Source organism: Cervus canadensis, chromosome 14, assembly GCF_019320065.1.
Source record: "Cervus canadensis isolate Bull #8, Minnesota chromosome 14, ASM1932006v1, whole genome shotgun sequence".
NCBI classification, from domain to species: Eukaryota; Metazoa; Chordata; class Mammalia; order Artiodactyla; family Cervidae; genus Cervus; species Cervus canadensis.
Window position 1 is genome coordinate 43455151 of NC_057399.1, and position 20163 is coordinate 43475313.

A 20163-nucleotide genomic window follows, 5' to 3' on the forward strand; every position below is an offset into this window, starting at 1 on the left:
GTCTGCTGACCAAGGTAAGACAAACAAAGACACAGTGGCGAGAAAAATTGGAGGCAAATGACATTAAACATCATCAAAACCCCAGACTAAGGTAAGGAGAGACTGGCGCAAAGAGAAACTTGCCTTTAGCTTCAGGGATTAAGGGGTGACTTCATGTTCCTACAGCATTTCATTCTGTCTAAGTCAAGTGTTGCTAATATCCAGTGTGGATGACAAGCAGTTGGACTTTGTGAATTTCTGGTTTCTAATGATGCATTTGAGTTTTATTTTTTACAGCTGTCCTTGTCTTAATCCTTTCTATTTTGTTTCTCCCTGGGGTTCAATGGTTTCTAGTTACCTATCAGCATTTTACACAGCCTGTCAGCCGCCAGGCAGCACATGGCTTCTGATGGTTGTGGCGTGTGGGTCACCGCTAGTTCTCTGGAAGGACAAGAGCCTGCCTGAACCACACAGCAAACTCCCTTGTATGAATGGTGTACACTGAGCAGGTTCTGGGCGCATGCTAGAAATTGAACCAAATACCTTTTGCAAACAGCAGCTCAATGAGGTTTCCTGCCATGAGGCAAAATGCTTGGAAAGTTACTCTGTGCTGGCATCACTGGGTTTGGGGTCAGCGTGCTGAAACCGGGACTCATTATGTTCCTACCATGCCAACTTGGTGCAATTAGCCTAACACGATAATTTCCCGAAGCCATATGTTGATCTTTAGGGGAGTGAAGGCTTCATCTGCCTGATGGCTCTGAGCTCTGACTGGTGTATCCCAGCTTCCAGCACATTTCTGTAAATCAAGAGAACACAAACAGCAATCAGAAACGAGGCGGGACTGCCAGCCTGGAGAGGAGCAGGCAACCTGGGGCAGGGCTACGGACTTGTTGACTGTTGTAAGTGGGTCAGTTTTCTGTTTTCTTCAAAGAAGTTTTCAGAGAAAGGTCAAGGGAGCACCACTGTGTGCAAGGTTGTCTCTCCCTCCATCCTCCCCTCCCCACTAAGCAAAATCAATGGAAGGACCTAGAACAGAGTAAGTTATGTTCCAGGGCTGCATGGCCTGTATTCCCATTGGAGACCTATCAATGTGAACTAGCACGGTTGGGAGCTCTCTTCAGCTGCCCCTGTTAATCAATACCTCTGTTCATTATATGTCTCTGATGAATACGGGTAATGATTGGGTGCCTGAGAGTCAGGTGACTGAAAATAACTGCGCTGTACAGAGAATCAATAGATTCCCAGCCCCCCTGCCACCCCCGCCCGGTATTCCTTGAGGCAATTCGATATTCTCTGCCGCCCCTCTTGAGCCCCCACCCGTGCTATCCTCTCTGGTCTTCATTGATAGATCGCCTCCGTCCTCAGAGCAGCTTTATTAAATTAGTAGCACTTAATCTGCTGTCCTACTGTCAACGACACGGGGCAGACTAGCAGATGGCAAGTCTTCCAGTGGCTCAGAAAAGCAAAGGGCTCTAGCCCAGGCAGTGCTGACTAGCCTTGTGTGGAGAGCTGAATTCATGGGCGCCTCTTCACTACACAGGAGGATTTCCACCACTTAACAACTTAAGAATATATTTTTTTAAGAAGGAGCTGTTTGAGGGAGGACTCTTGCCAATTACAGACGTGTTATGACAGATGAAAAGATCATAATTATGCTTGGATTCCCTGTAGCGGTGCGTTAACATATCCATGACATTTAATAACCACATGCCTGAACCAAGGTTGACTTCCCCCAATTGTTTTATCTTTCATTTCTTTGCTCTTACCCCCAAAGTCTGTGGGTGCTCAGAGGAAATTGGGATGGGGGGAGGCGCCACCAAGGCTTGGTGGCTGGCACCTTTGCTACCTTGGGAGGGACCCTCAGTCAGTGGTACCTGAAGCTGGCTGGACAGTTCTCTACTGTGGGTCTGACGACAGCCAGCAGATACAAGCAGCCTGTTTAGCTCCTTGCTGGCCAGAGACCTGGGGCCAAGGGGGTTGCTAGATTGAGTCTGGGTAGCTGCTGGTTTCTCTGGGCCAGAGGAAATGGGAGAAGGAGGTGCCACAAGATGGGAGACTTGGATATATGTGGCTCCCGGGATGGAGAACAGGAAATACTAAATGGAAAGGGAGACTCTAGGAAAAGTTACAGTCTGGGTTAGCCTAATGTTAAGCTAGAATTGGTTTATTGGTTTAAGAAGTGGGGGTGATATTAAACAATCACAGAGTCAGAAGCAGCCTATATGCTTCTTCCCATTGGCCTCAAGCAGTGTGACAAGAGATGTGGCCAATGATGACCTCTCTCCATCTGCTAGTTTTATTTCTAGATGATAAAAGCCCAATCAGCAGAAAACCATTGTCAAGAGAAAATAAAATGAAACACAAACATGTAGTTTGAAAAACTATATATATATGTGTGTGTGTGTATATATGTGTGTGTGTGTATATATATATATATATATATGTGTGTGTAGTATATATATATATATATCTAGTTGTCATCCTGTTAGCTACTGTCCACAAATTTCCCAGGGTCAGGGTGAAAGCTATTTACAGAAGGCCAAGGTGCAAAGATACTTAAGGTCTTCCTTTCCTTAAAAGATCTTGGGCCAAGGCTTTTGAGAAAGGAAATTCTGGAGACACTGGAAAAACATCCCCAAAGGGATAGCTTTAGTGAGGAAAGAGACAGTGTTTTCTGGGCTCCATTGGGACTGACTGGCTAGGATCTCTGGGGCTCTGACTCAGCTTGGCTATCTGAGCATGAGATGAGTTTGATCTTCCTAAGAAGTGTGTTCAATAATAGCATGATTCAGTCTAAAAAGGAGACCAAGTTATCCAACATGGGAGCTTAAATAAGGGTGAATCACAATGTAAGCTAAAGTGTTTCTTGGTGTATTTCATAGTGGTCTCCTGGAGTTGGTTGAGGTTTCTTCAAATCAAGGAGGTAAGAAGAGATCAGTGACTGATAAATCTTTAATATAAAAATTGTACAAGAATTTTGATACAAATTACAAGAGGTATTTGGACAAAATATGAATAAAATTCCATTTACATCCCCAAACCCTTATGCATTTTATGCAAAAAGACATACTGTAGACAGTTATAGTACAGAAAATACAACAAAGGAAACAGCAAATAAAAACTTTTAATTCCCTTAAACTACTAAGAAAAACAAACCAAAAACAAAACAAAAACAAAACCCTTGTTCAAGGTACATACAGTATTTATGAAGCTACCGACGTCACAATGATCAGATCAGGGTGATGTAAGCTGTGCCCGTCCCTGGGTGCTGACCCCTTTCATAGTGCAGACTTTGGTTCTGGACAGGCTGGGCAGAAGAGGCTGGTTTGATGCAGAGGAGGACAGAAACAAAAAAGACCACAGCCCCCTGCACCCCACCCCTGCCCCAAACTCTGGGGTTGGGGAGTGGGGAGAGAGGACATATCTTGGGGAAAATTCCTTTTCCTTAAGATATTTCAGTTCCCTTTGGCCAACTTTGCTGTCAGATAGGGTTGTGTCCACCGTTTTTGTTAGCAAGACACACCAGTGGGTTTGTGGTGAGTAAGAAATTTGTGTTCTCTCAACCAGGTGAGGGATCTTGCTAGTTCTAAAAGGCTTAGCCGATGAGGAGCAGTTGAGATCCGAGAGCTTGCTTTCCTGAAGGATCGACTCACCTCCACCTTTGAGGAAAGGCCCAGGGAGGCCTCAGACCCACATCTTCTCCTGGTTTCTCCACCTCCCTCACCCCTCTGACCTCCAGGTACCCACGTTTAGCTCTCCTGCCCTGTTCATACTGGCATTGGTAGGAAAATGGTTGAGACTTTTCTGCAGGGCAGCAGAACCAAAGTCTGCACAGGAAAGTGAGAGCACCATATATTATAAATCTTAGTCATATCAGGTTAATATATAATACTAGAACATCTCATTCACTTAATTCACGTTATGTAAACCCCAGACAGGGTGGAACACACAAATGTTTCCAGAGCGATCAAAATCCAGATGAAGGAGGGAGTGTTCTACCTTCTTGCTTCAGAAAAGATTTTCTTTGAAGAGGGTGGGTGAGATCAGAAGAAAGGGCAGGAGTGGAAAGATAATGGAGAAGTCAGGGGAGATTAAGATGGGTATTGAAAGGAGTGGATCTGTACAAAGACATGCAAAAACACTCCAAATTGAGTACTAGATGAAAACAGTCAACTTGGTTATCTCAAGTGAGCCTGTTAACTGAGCACATTGGGAATCAAGAGCATCATGCCTCATGAATCACTGCTTTTCTTGGCCACGGCACTGATTCACAGGCAGGTCAGGGGTGCTCTGTCTCCTAGTGTGGGAAGGGCGGGTCACGCGGCTCCTGCGGAAACAGTGCCAGGTCAGCTCATCTTGGGGTAGGACTACCAAGAGGGTTGGTCTTTTCTCCCCCTCTTGTGGAAAACGTTTCCAGGGCCAGAGGAGTGGAGCTCTCTGACACAGATAGGCCCCTTCACCCCGGGGCCACCTCTCAATCCTTGCATTTTGTAACAGCAGTGGGCAGAGCCGGTTGGTAATGGACTGATGTGCCATCTTGTGCATTATTTCAGCATCGCGTTTGGCAACAGGAAGCCTTATAAAGTCTTGGTATAGCGCTTGCATACTTTAAGAAATATAGTTTTATACAATCTATTTCTTTCCATTTTTGTTAAAATACCTTTTTCCACTCTTCCTTCCCTTCAAAGAATCTTAGAAAAAGGAAGCTAAAAATACGCCAAAACAATTAGAACTGTCCTTAAGCATCCCTGTTATTTAAAGGGGGGGGGTAGAGCTAATATTGAATAATCTGTGCAATTTTGGCAACTGAATTTTTAATTAAGATTCTCTTAAGATGTTTGCTAAATGATTGTAATGTATACATACTGGGAGAACTTAAAAAACATCAACTGCTTTTTCCCTGACCCCAAGAATCATTACTCAAAGTGCTTTTCTGCCCAGTCCACACACTGCTTAATACAATTATTTTAGCACAGGTTTGTCTACATAGACCTTTTGTCTCTCTCTCAATCTGCCACTTTTCGTCTTTCTGAAAGTTTGCATCAAAGATGACACCTGCGTGTGTCTTATTTTTTGACATAGCTTTGAAATGTGACTGTTCAAAGTCGGTGCGGGGAGCGGGGTGGGATCAACAGCATCTATCAGACCCAATGCGGGAGGGTTTAGAAAGAAGCAGGGTGTCTCCGAATTCCCCAAGGAAGATGCACAGAGAACTTATACTTCATTTAGCCACTAACTAGTCACCTTTATGATCCTTTAAGTAGTTCAGTATACAAAAATAGCAGCCAATACTTATATATGTTATTTGGGCTCAAGATGTTTGGGAAGATCACATTTTCACATGATTTTTCTTTGTACCTTTTGTCCCCTCGTACTTGATTTTCTAAAGCTCATGTGCTTATACTTACCAAAATTCTCCCAATGTAGAAAGAATTTACTTTCTACATATAGGGTAGTCCCTGTTTTAGTGATTAAACTCAAAGTCCCTGTGCCTTATTATTTTTTTCAGATTGTCAGTCCAATTAAAGGTGAATGTCTTGTTACAGTATGGATTTGGAAGTTGTCACGGCAAGATACCTGTGTACATCTAGACTACTGGTTGGAGGCCACAGCTAAAAAAATTTTTTTTCAAACCACCACACCCAACCAGTTTGTTTATGGCACGTGCACTTTTTGAAGGAGAGGAAAAACATCTTAGTTCTTTACTTACAGAACATAGGGCAATCTAATCCCACTTTTGCCACTGACTTGTAGAAACTTTGCTCTAATTATGGCACCATACCCAGTACTCCCAAAATACATGAGCTTGGAATTGCAATACTTAAGTTTCCAAAGACCCAGAGGATGCTGTCAAAGCCAGAATCTCTCCACTGACCCTTTATTTAAGAAGTAGTCTTGTTACTGTGCACTTAATAGCTAGAGAGGGCACCGCGAGGCAGCCTTGGGCTTGCCAGAGATACAGTTTAGTGGGTGTGTGTGCGTGCTCGTGTGCTGGGAGGAGGTGAAGGGAGGGAGGGAGAGGCTGACTGTGGATGTGTGTGCATCGGGGAACTCAGTGGGAAAGCCTAGCCCTTGTACTCAATTTCCCCTTCACAAGGGATAAACAGGCAATTACGCATCCTTTTATATTTGATGGCCAAGTGCTGAACTGGAAAGCACACTATTAGTTTGTGTCCCTTCAGGGCCAGGGCAATAAGTAGCCAGGAGAGCTGGGGCTGAGGCAGGCAGGGTGTTGTCTGTTGTTAGTGTGACAGTCTTGTCAGCAGCGTTCACATTACTGGAAGGTAATAAAGTGACAAGTAAGTTATTAGAAAGATATGAGGTGAAATTGAACTGAAGCTTCTTGCTGCTCAGCCTGGCTTTTTCCGTTTCCTCTTTTGTAATGGTCCACTATTTGTTACAAACTGAGCCTTGTCTTGATACTCTATATAGAAAAGATTTTTTTTTTTTTTGTGCTTGCAGTAAAGGTCAAATGAATTTACAACAACACTTCAGAGGAGAAGAATAAAGATAGTTTTATGACAACTATAGTATGTTACTTCAAAAAAATATATAGCATTATAATGAACGATAATGCTGATCCAATTCAGTGTACTTGTAAAAACGCTTAGTTTTTTTTCTTTAAAACCCCTGTGATTGGGCATTTGGATTTTTTGACAAATGCCAAAACGATAGTATTTGATGTCCAGTTATTGCCGAATGACCATAAACATCATCTTGTGCAAGATGTGGGATGAATAAGGATGATGGGAGGATACAGGAGAGGATGGGTGTCTGGGCAACAGTGATGTTACATTAACCCACCAGTCAGTTGTACAAATGGATTTACATAATACTAATGGAAAATTACCGTGTACAGTGAGCAAGTCCTGACTATAGGAAAGAGAAATGCCTTTGGGACAGAGCAGATGTGGCCTGATGCTAACATGAGGAAAGCTACCTACCACACATGGTTTGGCCTGAAGGGAAAATGTGAAAGCAGCAAAGTTGCTTTTCTGCTCTGTAGGAAGGTGAATAAGCTCACATTTTGATCAAGAGGTCTTTGCAGCCAAAGAGCAGTACAACCGTGGCTATGGGGGCAAGAAGCAGTCACGATGGAGAAAGAACAGACCTGCACTGGCAATCATGCCTTTCCACTCAGCACAACTAGGGCTTGGTCTGACCACCAGCCTTTTCTAGGATCTGGTAGACCCAGTGGATCTTTTAGTTTCCTAAGGGACTTCAGCATCACTTCCACTCCAAAAGTAAGAAAAAAAGAACACCACACCCCCACCCAGCCACTGACTGCCATAGTTGATTCTCCTGACCTGGCTGGGACTTGAGGTATTCCAGGCATCACTCTTGCTTTCCTCCTCCCTTCTCAGACTAGGATTCAGTGAGGCACCTGGTCATGGGGTGCTCTGGGATGCACTGCATGGATCCGCTCCCACCCACTGCTAGGCAGAGTTGCACCGGACGTTTCTCTTGACTGCCTCCTTTCCGTGAGTTCACTCTTTTCTTTTCTAGTTATCTTGAAACCAGGACAGGTACGAGTCCTCTACTTAACACCCCTCACTTCACTGTAAAAAACTGTGATTCCCTCCAGTCTCTGCGGCACCTGTCTCTGAATGCCCTCCATACTTATTTAAACCCCTCCCATTAGAAACACAGAGAATGAGAATGAGAAGCAAATGCCTCTAAATATTCCAAGTCTGGGTGAAATGTAAGTGATTTTTTTAAACCCCAAAACTTGTCATAATTTTTGCAAAGCTCAAGAGAAGGAGTGTGTCCATAAGATCAAAGAAAGTATCTTCTGGCTGATTTGTTTCGTATGACAGTAGATGTAGCGTGTCTTATGACAATTGACATTTATTTACTTAGTCGATCTAGCCCAACACTAAAGACCAAGTGCAAGTTAGGACTGCTCAGGTCAACGGCTGGCAGTTAGCAGCATGTCCATCTCAATCTGGTTATTGGCTTCTTTCTGTTTTAATTCCCAAGGGCCTCTGTTCTCATTTGCTTGGCACACATGAGGGGTGTGTACAGAGGAAAAGGAACAAAAGGTCACTTTTTATTTGGTGGGAACCTAGTGCATGGTTTCCCCTGAGTAAAATGAAGAGAATGCCTCTGCAACAGCCCCTTCTTGATATATTCAAAGCTTGCCTTTTTTAAAAAATAGCTATATATATAATATATATTATATATATTATATTATATATATTATATATATACACACACACTAACAGGCTATTAACCAGTTATGCGCCTTTCTCCTCATACTGGAAGGGCCTGGGAATTCATTACCAAAGAAATTACACTGTAAGGACAGTGGTGCCATTGTGCTAAAAACAATTTCAAAAGAGATGTTTGCCAGCTTTAAAAGGCATCAGCCTGGACTAAGATCTGAAATGCACGGACTTATTTCTGTACAATTAATAGCAGAACGAAGAATGTCATGCTTTTTATCACATTTTAAACACCAAATTATTATCTCTCGTTATTCTTGCTCCGGGTCATCCCCCTCCACAACACACAGACAATCCTTAAAGGAGACTAAGCCTTTCTGATCCTTACAAACACATAGCTTAAAATGATCAAAACAGAACATTTCAATACCACCTAGCAAACATGCATGTTAATAATACTTCTGTTTTGTACCTGTGACAGAATGCTGGTTAAAATGAATCAAGTGGGGGAAAAAGGTTGCTTGGATGAAATGCTGCATCCTATTCCTTTCTCAGCCGCCCTAGCATGGATGCAGCTGGACAGAGCCTGTGTCACAACAGAAAACTCCTATGAAAAAAGAAATGAGTATGAATGGACAAAGAGGAAGGGCTCAATGGTTAAAATAGTGATCACATCATCCTTCCCATTTGCAAATAAGCCTTGGGATCACCATCTTAACTAGATTTAGAGTTAAGTCAAAACACTGCACTCAGGCACACACCCAAGAACAAGCAACACTCTGGGACTAGACGAAATGTATGTTTTTATGATTCTACATCTTATGGACCACTTCTGTCCAATCCCCCTGTCCCTTTTAAGCAATTAGGCTTTAAACTGGAAAATATTATACACCCACTTAAAAGGCCACCATAACATGTGGGCACTTGAGGCACAAAACTAGTAGCAAAGAGGGGAGAGACTTAAAAAGGGCAGGTTGTTCAGGACTCACTGTCATTTCTCCAACAAAAGGCAGGTGAACACATTCATGCTTCTGAGCAATGGAAATTCTGCTTGAGAATCTTGTTACTTCTGGGCTTATTCTAACTGGCTATCCACATCAGCCTGGTTTCTGGTGAGTAACAAACACTCGTTCTAAGCCTGGTGCCTTTGTTGTGACCTGCTGACAGCTATGTAATTCACTCATTAGGGCTTTTAGACCTTTTAGTTGACATTAAAGAGACTAAGCACTGATTTTGTACAAGCTGAGTTCTAATATCTCAACCCAGAGTGTAACTGTTAAAAATCGCTGAAAGTGTGTTATTTCATAAAAGTGTCACTTGGTCTATGTACACTTGCAAAGCTAGTGTTTCCATAACCTTTTGCTGGGATACCAACAAAATATTTTTTCCGCCCTTCTGGAATCAAATCATTTGGTTAATGGAGCAATAGCGCAACACAGAAGGCTAAGAGGACCAAAATGTTTGCAAACAAATTTTCATTATTCTAGTTCAATCTTCCACAAACATACTGTACAGAGTCTTATGTGGTATAAAACAAAGGAAAACATCTCTGTCTATTCAGTTTAACAACACTGAAATAAAGCAATTAAGACTTTGGGGAATTCAAAGGTACAAGAAAAACAAAAGCGGTTAGCACTAATTCCTCAGCTTTTTTACCGTAAACATTTGTCATTAAAACATAGTGTTTGATATAGTTTTTTTGTACTGCAAATACTTTTGGTCTCTCCTCACTGTAGAACAAATGAAGAATTAAATGAACCCCATAGCATCCTCTGAAGGAGATGAAAAGATAAAGCTGCTAGACACATCTAGCTTATCTTAAGATTCCATTGTTTCTGAAATTTTCACACAAAAAAATACTGAAGCCTCAACTTAATGATGCTTATTTTTGGAAAGAATAAATACTGAGGTACAATAAATCCTACAGGACTAACAACAAGAGAAACATATTAACAGTTTCCTTTGGCAAATTTAACGGAAGTGAATGCTGATGTGAACCTAGAAAAAAATAATTACAAAACGTATGAAAAATGGAAATGCCATTAAAAAGTTAAGACAAAGGGAGTAATTCTAACTTTTAGACTGATGAAAGAAATGTTTGAGGCCTTTAAATGCAGAAAAGAAATACATTCTCTTTAAATTATTGTGTCCTGTTTGACAAAATATGCCTTGTTTATCTTTTTCCCCCTCCACTTAAAAAAAAAAAAAAAAAAGACAACAAAACAGTCTGCAATGCATACCCTAATGGTTTTGGCTGCAGACTGAATTTGAGTAAATATCATCATTTAGTCAGTATGTTGTGGTAGCTGAGGCTGCCGATGTGGTTAACCAGCTCAGGCAACATGTGTAAACATCGGAAACAAAACAAAACAAAACAAAAAAGGTTCGGAGAATCCTCTCCCTGCGCTTTCTCACTCTCGATTGCTTGGTTTCAGGCTTGCTTTCATTTCTCTCTAACAAATCGCGTGGGGGAAACGCAAAACACTAAACAGTGAGAGATCCTATTTTAAACCCCCTTCTTCTGGCTTCTCAGAAAGGAGTATTGCTTAGTTCAAGTTCAGCACATGTTTGCAAAGCTTCCAAGTACTGCCGCCTCTGCCATTAAATGTCTTTTGATTTTGTCTATCAAACCAGCCTGAATCTTAGTACTACTTCATAACTTGCGACAAATTACACAGCCACATATAACAGACCAACTCAGTTCAGACTTTCTCCCTCTCTTTAATGGAGAAGGGTCAGGTCCTTGCGCATGAGTGTTCAGCTCTTTCACTGTATTCAGCTTTGCTCCGTAGTGAGTAATTTGGGCTTTTGTATCCTGAAATATTATCCTGCCTCTAAAGAATAAATGCCTTGGCTGTTTCACAAGCATCACTTTGTTTTCCTTTTATGTAACTTAACATATAAGCAAGAAGGATACAATGTTGATTGTAATAACATTCGGCACTTGAAAGCATCACCAAGTGTTTTTTTTTTAAAGCGGTTTTCTGGTGGCCGACAAATTGGCCTGTGGTTATGTTGAGTGACTAATTGTATTTTCTTTTCTGGAAACTTGTGCAAAGTTGGCAGTTTTGTGTTAACACTAATACTTTTGTTTGGCATTTGTGCCCTATACTGACCAGACCATTTTTATACAAGTGAATTTTTTAAAAAAGACACTTACTTGAAGTATGGCAATAGTTTAAGGATAAAAAAGAAGCATGGATATTACACATCCCCTTGTAGTGTATGAAAAAAAGTGCATGACTGGATTTATGTACTAGTACAGGACATTTTAAAAAATCAGATCTGTGCTGTAAGGCATGCCAGCACCTCTTTATCACTATATCTAGCAGGTAGTAAAAACAAGACCATGTTTTTTTTTTTCCTTAAAAAATGTGCATTAATGCTAACATAAATGAATAGAGCTAGCCAGCAAACTATTTTTTTCCTGTATATCTAACAGCTGGATGTAACTGTAAAAATTAAACAAAAGAGTTAAACAACCATCAATACAATTGTTTTACATCATTGGCCTCTCAAGGCTAAATATTTACAGGTGAATCTGCCATGCTTTAATTGAAGATTCTCTCAAAACCTTAAAGTTCACAAAAGACAACTATAAGAAGTTCCTTTTTTGTTTTTTTTTCCCCCTTTATCTCTTTGCAGGCAACAGTCATAGGTACAACAAATTGTCTCTTTGGAGAGGACCAAAAATTGTTACTCTGTCAAAGTTTGGGCTAGTTGCACGCTTTTATGTGTGTGCGCATGTGTATTTAAAGGGTATTTTGTTTCACCTCCAAATTAAAAGATCTGACTTCTTTCTCAAAACTATAAAGGAAAAAGACAAAAAATTTCAAAAGCACCTAGTGTTTATCTTCTTATATCTAAAGAAAAGAAAATGTGTGTGTGCGCGTGTGTGTGTATGTACACAGGTATACATGTGTGTACACACACGCGCACACACACCCTCCCCCAAGTACACAAGCACACACTATGGCAGTTCAGATACATAGGCCATCTGGTGAGAGCTGGCATTTGCAGTGTCCGTTCTGAGACTAATCTACTGCAGTGAAGGGAATGTTTTTGTGGAGATTAGGGTTCTGACTGTGCCGATTCCGGCTTCGCACAGAGGAAAACATCATATTGCAACCGGGGACTTTGCACTTGTGCATCTCTCGCAAATGCACGGTTTTGTAGTGCACCCTCAGCGTCCCCTTGTTGCTGTACATCTTGTGGCAAATGTTACACATGATCCCACCAGTGCTCCCGGACAAGCTGTTGAACATCAGAGACCCTGAAACGTCAGCCCCGAGGCCGCCAGGGAGGGTGGGGGCCTCGGCCTTGTGCGCCGACTCCCCGCTGTCACTCGCCCCGTCAAGGTCGTCCAGGAGAATCCCCTCATCGCTGCCGGCGTCGGATTCCCTGGAGGAATGGATGCTGCTGCTGGACTGGAGGCTGGAGGTGGTGCTCAGGTCCAGGACCATGTAGTCCTCCGCCATGCCCCTCCCATAGCCGTTCAGGTGGGAGTCTTCCGTCCCCGCGGGAGAGGAGGCGTCTTCCCTGATGTCGAGCCCCAGGGGGTGCTGGGCCCCATAGATCTTCATCAAAAATTCATCCCGGAGGTCCTTGCTAAGGGAGGGCTGTGATGAGTCCAGGCCCATGTCATCGAGTTCTTTGGTCAACAGTTTACGATGCAGATTTATGTTGGCACTGTGTCTAGGAAAACAAGAGGGAAGGGGGGGCGGGTAGGTGTACAGGGAGGGGGGAGGGCGAGAAAAAAGAGAGCATTTTAAAATTGATTCAGTTTCCGCCAGGCATCACCAAAGCGCATTCATTGCTAATGACGCTATTGTAAAAAGCAAGCATTTTCCTACATCCTCAGGATTGGGGAGTAAGTGGTAGTGGGGAGTGCAATAAGGGGAGCTCTTCATTAACGTAATTTTTATAAGAGAGTAAAAGTCCTCAACGGAAGGATGAAAGCAAACCCATGCACCTTTTTCTGAATGATTGTTCTGTTCCTTTCACTCTGTAGCAGCATCAGCTGCAGAGAATCTCACAGCAGAGATTTGAAAAAATATACTGAATATGATAAACGAATGGAAACTTTCTGCTTCTCCAAACCAAATAATTTGAATTTACCTAAAAACAGAAGGAAACCCCCTTTTTTCTACAGCGAACACTTTAGAGGTATGAAAAGGATTCCTATTTTTAAAAAAGAGTAAATGGTTTAGATAATTTAGAATTCACTTGACAAAATAATTTGTTCCCTCTCATCTTCCTCATCTTATTTAAGAAAATAATTTAGCTTAAAAGGTTAGCAATTTATTTAATAAAAAGAGGGTTACACACTATCTTTAATATAAATCCCCTTTTTAAGAATGATTTGGGATCTCAGCTAAATCTAATAGTAAAATACATTTATCTTCAGAAGCTGCTATATTTCAGAGTTAAAAATAATATTTCAAGTAATTCCAAGTTGTAAACTTTAATCTTAAAAAAAGGTGAAAAACAGAAGTTGGTTTAGTACATAAAACCCACCCCCCATTTAAAAAAAAAAATCACACTCAACAGAAGGAAAAAAAAAACAACAAAGGGACCAAAAAAGAAAAAAACCCACACACAATAAATACCAAAGGAAAAAAAAATTCAAGCACAATAATAACACATGGTCCCTCCATTTTAATAACTGGAATCTGTACTTCTTAGGCAAGCAAAACTTATACTGTACTCACTGAGTGCTTTGCTTGTGTGTATATATATATATATATATATATATATAAAGAAAAAAAAAAAACAAGTTTTGTCCCAGAGCATCCATAGGGATGTCATGATTTACAAAGTCTGATAGGTTATTATCTATCTGAAAACATTGCCTTAGTATTTACATCCCCCATTTATTTTTAAAGTGCCCTCGGGCATATACCTCTCTCCACCTGCAAAGGCTTATGTTTGACAAGTGTCTAAATTGAAGGCTACCCTTCCAAAAAGCAAACCAATAAATACAGATGCATAAAAGCTTCTCAATAATGGTGGAAGCTCTACATCTTGGAGAAGTTAATTGTGATCATAGAAATGACCTAGAATGGCCAGGATCAAGTTCGACATACCTGCTGATTATAATTAAAAAGTATGGAAAATCCAAAATGACTCACATCGTTTGGTGACGAGCATGGCTAATATTTCTTAGAGATGGTTGAGAGGTATGTGCCTCAGAGACAAGAAAGGTGGGAAACCCGTTCCACCTTTCCACACAAGACAATATATAGCACTCTGGGTTTGAAGGGGCAGAGGGGCGGCGGCCCCCTCTGCACAGCACTTAGAACGGCTGAGCTTACCTTGTGATAATAAGATCAGCTTTCTAATCTTTTGCTAAATCGATCACAAAAGAAAGCAAGAATGAGAGACAGAGAAAAAGAGAGAGAAGGAGAGAGAGAGAAAACAAATTCACATTCTAGACATCTGGTTTGGAAAAAAAAACTTAAACAATAACATAGGGATTTAAAATGTTCTGATCAAAAAATCATTTTCTGTCATAAGCGATCATCTCATATGCTGTCTTGATGATTTTCAGATCAGCCGCATCATCCAAAAATCATAAATCAAATTAAGATAAACCAAATTCACAGCATCATCGTCATCCATAAATGAGCTCTATACAGATGCATGCAGTGTTGCGGATATGTGAATGATAAACAGAAGTGGTCCCCAGGGTCCCTGCTCTGACAGCCGCGCCCCGTCTCCTTGGTGTCAGATGGCAGATGATTCCAAATGCAGGTTGTTAAGCAGAGTGCAGGAAATGCCTACTGAGAAATCTTCCCCCCTGACATGTGGGTATGACACCACCAGAGTTATTACAAGAATGTGGAAATAGAGTTGCAGTACGTACTATTACTCCATTGATAAAACAACCTGCCAACCATAAGCAGCTTGCAGAATCCTACCCCTCTGTGTATTATTTTTAACACCTTCCCCTCCCTTTCTTAATTTCACAAACACACATTTTGCGACGACTCTAATCTAGAACTCTGCTGCTTCTCACACATCTGCAGCTACCGCTTCCTAGATTCACTGCTGAGAAAGCAGCAGCCAGACACAGAGCAGTCACATCAAGACGCACTGAATAAGGAAGAATAAATTAACATGGACAAAAGGACACACGGGTCCCCAGATGGACACATCTTCCCTGAGATGACTTGTGAAATTACACATCTCCACTGTTGTGGTACCAGGAAGAGATGTTTCTCTTCATGTCTCACTTACAGCAATAGAAATCTGTAATCTAATTAGATGAGGTACCAGCCCTCAATATCTGTCAACCAAATGATGTGCAGAAATGTGTAGACCAGCTCTGGCACTCGGTTCAACAGTGTCCCTTTTCCGCTGTCAGCAGGACTGTTGGCCTCTGCTAATATAATTACATTGACTTTTATTCAATTAAGTGCCATCCTTGCCTTTAAAAAAAAAAGCTACTTTATCAATTGATTCAGGTGTAATGCAATAATAAAGATGAACTCAGGGCAGTGCATTAGCTCTGCTGTTCATAACTTCAGTACACGGGTTCATTCGTGGTAGTCGATTTCCATTATGCAACCACAGTTCAAGAGAATTGATTCTTTTATGCTCATTTCTTAATCTATTTCATTTTTGTGTAATAATCCTCCAAAATGCCATATGCAAAATACTAGAATTAGGGATAGGAAGAACATGGAAAGCTTACTGGTTCACTCTCATGATGGTGGGCTTGGAGCTATTCTAACTTAACTCCCAGTATTACTGGAGTGGAAAGAGGCAAAGCGAGAGGAGATAGACTCTTGAGAGAGTCCTGATCCTGTACCTCAGGAAGTTAGCTTTGCCTCCACAGAATGGACAAAAAGCAGTGCTCGATGTTAACAGAGACCTGGACTCAGTCAATCCAAACCGTGAACTGCCACAGAACACTCTCCGAGGAGAAGACACGAAGACCTGGAGTTAACAGCAACTTACAAGTTTACATGGATCAGCAAAACCTAGAGAGGTTAAAAAGAAAAGGAAGATGAAGAGACACAGAAAGAAAAGTCACCAAGAGACTATCAGGTATACGAGGAAGAGGATTCTAAAAAGCGGAAGACGACCAGAGAGTGCTGGATATGGGAGGACCCCCGGCAGAGGAAGCGGTGGGCAGCTATCTGTGATCAGGAGCAGGAGGACTCCAGAAGGGAACAGAGTTTGAGTTCTCCAGAGATGAGTTTTTCTAGAAAATAAACCGAATGTTCTGAATATTTGTCTCCAGAAAAGAGGAAAAAATAACCATGAACTAAAACTGTATTAGAACTTATTATACTTTATAAGAATGTCAGCACTACAAAAGCTGTTTCTATTTGCATTGACTGGGTATTAGGTAGGTAATACCAATATGAGGAGGCAGCTTCCTCTTACAGAGAAAAGAAAAAGACTGGGATGAAGACAGAAGGTAAGTTGTTAAGTAGAGGAAGGAAGGATCTGATCTTACTGGGGATCTCATCAAGACAGTAGGCCAAACTGTAGTTCCATGATGGTCACTTTTAAGAACACAAACTATATCTTATGCAACTTCAAGTCTCCTGCTGCTCAAGTAGAATACTGGGTTGACCAAAAAGTTCATTTGGATTTCCCCATCACATCTGATGGAAACACTCTAACTTTTGATCAACCCAATACTTTGCACATGGGACATAATTAAAAGTGCATTTATTTGACTTCAATCAGTAATAGGCAGAGTCTTAAACTTTCCCCAAAACAAATTATAGAAGTGAAAACAATGATCCCAGGACTGGAAACATGTACCTAAAGATTTAAGAAAAGACACAGATAATATAGCAGAGGATAATCCTGACCCACTCACACCCCACTGTGGTGCAAGGTAACGCTACATAACTAGGGGATGACACAGTCCTATAACTTGGGCGATGCTTAGAACCACAAACGTTTCTTCTGACCTCTGCACTCACTCCTACTATTTCTGTACTGAGTTTACCAAAGCCTCTTGAAAACTAAGAGCACCTTTAAAAGCAAAAGGTAATGAAGCTTATATGACATAAAAGAGGTCATGAAACCAGACTTACTATTTGAAATGCTTAGTGGGAGCACTCTAACTAGATTAAAGTGGACTACCACTCATTTTTGGTTTCTTCAACGAAAACAAGTCAATTATATCTCAGTTAAAAAAAGAAAATTTTAGCGTGCAACCACGGAAGACAGCAAATCCAACAGTCAAGTAAATGCAAACACCCTTTAGAGAAAGTCAGTCCTGTCTTGAGCTTTTCTTTCCTCACATTTCCCTTTCTAAGCTGGTTCAAATACCTAGTTCAACTTAATGCAATGTTTAACCATAAAAAGAAAAAAAAAAAATAAGCACACTGAAAAAGTGTTTTGAGATTTTAACTTTGGTTTTGAGACACAAATAAGAACTTTTTTGAAAAATAAGAATCTCATGACCAAGTTAGAAAATCAAAACGTGGCCATGAAACTGAATCAAGCTATAGGTTACATAAGAAGCCCAATCTAACCTTAATTCTTAATCAGTTCTGAGCCATCCTAAACTTACTAAATTGAAACAAAATACTTGATAATTAATTGCAGTGCCCCAGGTGAAGTGGAACCGAGGCTCCATTTTGGCCTAACTTTTGCCTTTAATTTTCCTGCTTATCTTTGCCACTTCACACACATGCACATACCTCAAATTGTCCAGAATGATCACAGTGAAGTATACACAGCAGATACTGCCACATATAAATAGTGTGTGTGTTTTTATGTATGTATATGGGCATACATAAATTTATATTCAACCTGTAATATAAAATATAAAATCTGGATGCCGGGTTTGAGTGTATTGTTGGACAGAGTCAATATTCTTGATTGGAAATGTAAATCTGCTCTCCAAATCCACAGAAACGAAAAGTTAAAACTTTTGTGCCTTATTTATTCTCTTATCTAGATTGCCATGACACTACCTGTTGTCCTGAATGCCTCAAAAATATTTGTATTCCCATTTATTGATGGTGGTACACTTATAGCCCTGTGAAGTCACGATATTTTTGATAGTATATACATTTTTGCAAAATGAGCGGTGCTCTCTAAGGTAGTATTTAAAGATTTTCTCCAAAAGATCTGAAAACCATTCTCAGCTCAGAAAATTCAATGTAAAATTTTAGTGAACAATGCTCAGCCCCTCCCACCCCCCAAAAGTACAGAAGTATATGATAAATGCAAGAAACAAAAGCTAAGCAAATTCTTGCAAATTAAAAGTATGAAACCCAGTCCCTTCAATCTCTTTCAATATAAAACAAATCATCCATACTGGTCACGCAGACAGTTCTCTCTCCATTCAAATTATTCACTTGAAGATAAGCTCCCACCAAACTCTTTAGGGGTTTAGCTAATTTACTGCACAGATACGGCACGTCTGTTGTAATAACAGGTAGGATGTATTGGGGTCGACCATTTATCAGAATTAGACTTCTTTTCTCAATTCACAGTGAATTATGCTGCCTACATGACTCCCCTCTCTCAGAGCCTGCCATCCCCTTACGGCCCCTAATGTGGCAGGCAAACCAAATTGACAGTCTCATCTTGTCAACAAGGGGCGATTCTCCTGAGAAGCCATTTAACTTTGCCGAGGAAGCAATGTATTAATGTGCCTGTCCCAGGAATGTTAATCATCTTCAAGCTTCCGACCTAACTTTGACGTGAACGAAATCACCAAATTTGTTTACTAAATGAATCGTAATATGCTAATAAGAAAGCATGACATATATGGAAAAGCCAAACAGATGGTTTGTTTACTCCACTTTGCAACTTTATAAATGTTGTAACTCTGAAGATGTTAGTGAGAATTATTGGTTTGCTGGCAGAGGCGAACGTGTCTCTCGCATACTAAATCTGGCACTACGGCTACAAAACAATTTGTCATTGCTGTGGAATGCATAAAAAATGTTAATGTAGTGATGGCATTTGGGAAGGCAGATTGGTGGATGGAAAATGTCTATGCTGGATGCTCAGGTTAAGTGCAGAATTGATATCCAACACTGTTCCCTAACCAGTTTACTTCTGAGCTGTATCTGACACATCGAGGCTTCTCGAGGGTGCTGATTATTCAATAGATAACCTGTTGCGCTGTAATGTGAGACGTGTGTTACACTGTGAATAGGATTATGTTTTCACAGCATTTGGAAAATTTCTCAATCAGGCAGCTCATATGGTGCTCAGCTTACTACTACTGTTGGGTAAAAGAAAGCAAAGCCATTCACCCCGGCATCTTTTAAGGACTTGAATAAAATCTGAGCTACAATTTTGAGATTTATATTTACCCTGGATGAACTAACTCTCCAGTTTTCCATCCGATGTTTTATCATCTTATACAAAGAGTTCCGAAGATCTATTTCCAAAACAGTAAGAATGCATTTTTCTCTTGACATTCAAATTTCTTCTCCTATTTAAAAATAAGCTTTCTTTTCTAATGTGTACAACATGGAACATCAGTTTCTTTCTGAGGTCTTTTTCAAAGGAAATACTTCCCAACTATCCAAGAAGGTTTTATATCATTAAAACAATTTGTGATCTTTTAAAAAGAGAGCATTAGGGATGTGCGAGTTCCCCAGGGGACAGGATTTTGTAGGCAATATTATAATTGAGCTACAGCCTTATCTAGAATTCCGTGTTGAAAATGAAACTATTTAAGACACATGAGCAAAAAGAATGCACAAAAATCTAATATCTTTGGTTAAATGGTGTCAAAACTACCAACAGAAAAACTTCAGTTAAGCAACCAGCAACACGACTATGCTACCTTTCAATGTTTAGAAACATTCAGATTTTTCTGAAATTCTTTTTACTCCTGATTCACACAAGCATAGCCATAGAAGCAGAATTCTGTATGAAAGAGGTGCTTATTGCTTCCAATACCATTAACCACTTCCCCCAACTTCTTAGTCCTATATATACATATTGAGACCACCACGCATCTTGTGGGATTCACCTGGTGTATCACCATAGAGTGAAATTTCTACCAGTCTGCCGAAGA

At 40.7% G+C, this 20163-nt stretch overlaps 1 protein-coding gene across 16 annotated transcripts in view; it reads right to left on the bottom strand.

The window, feature by feature from the left end:
- Positions 1-2916: 2916 nt before the first annotated feature.
- Positions 2917-20163, bottom strand: part of BNC2 (basonuclin 2) — a 470337-nt gene continuing 453090 nt past the window's right edge. For 11 of the 16 annotated variants that reach the window (XM_043486718.1, XM_043486711.1, XM_043486714.1 and 8 more), the window contains one exon: positions 2917-12842. In XM_043486718.1, the coding sequence (XP_043342653.1) occupies positions 12182-12842 (661 nt within the window). In that variant the 3' untranslated portion in view covers positions 2917-12181. Of the gene's footprint in view, positions 12843-14461; positions 14496-20163 lie in introns of those variants that run through there. The other 5 variants (XM_043486724.1, XM_043486710.1, XM_043486723.1 and 2 more) reach the window with 5 other exon arrangements.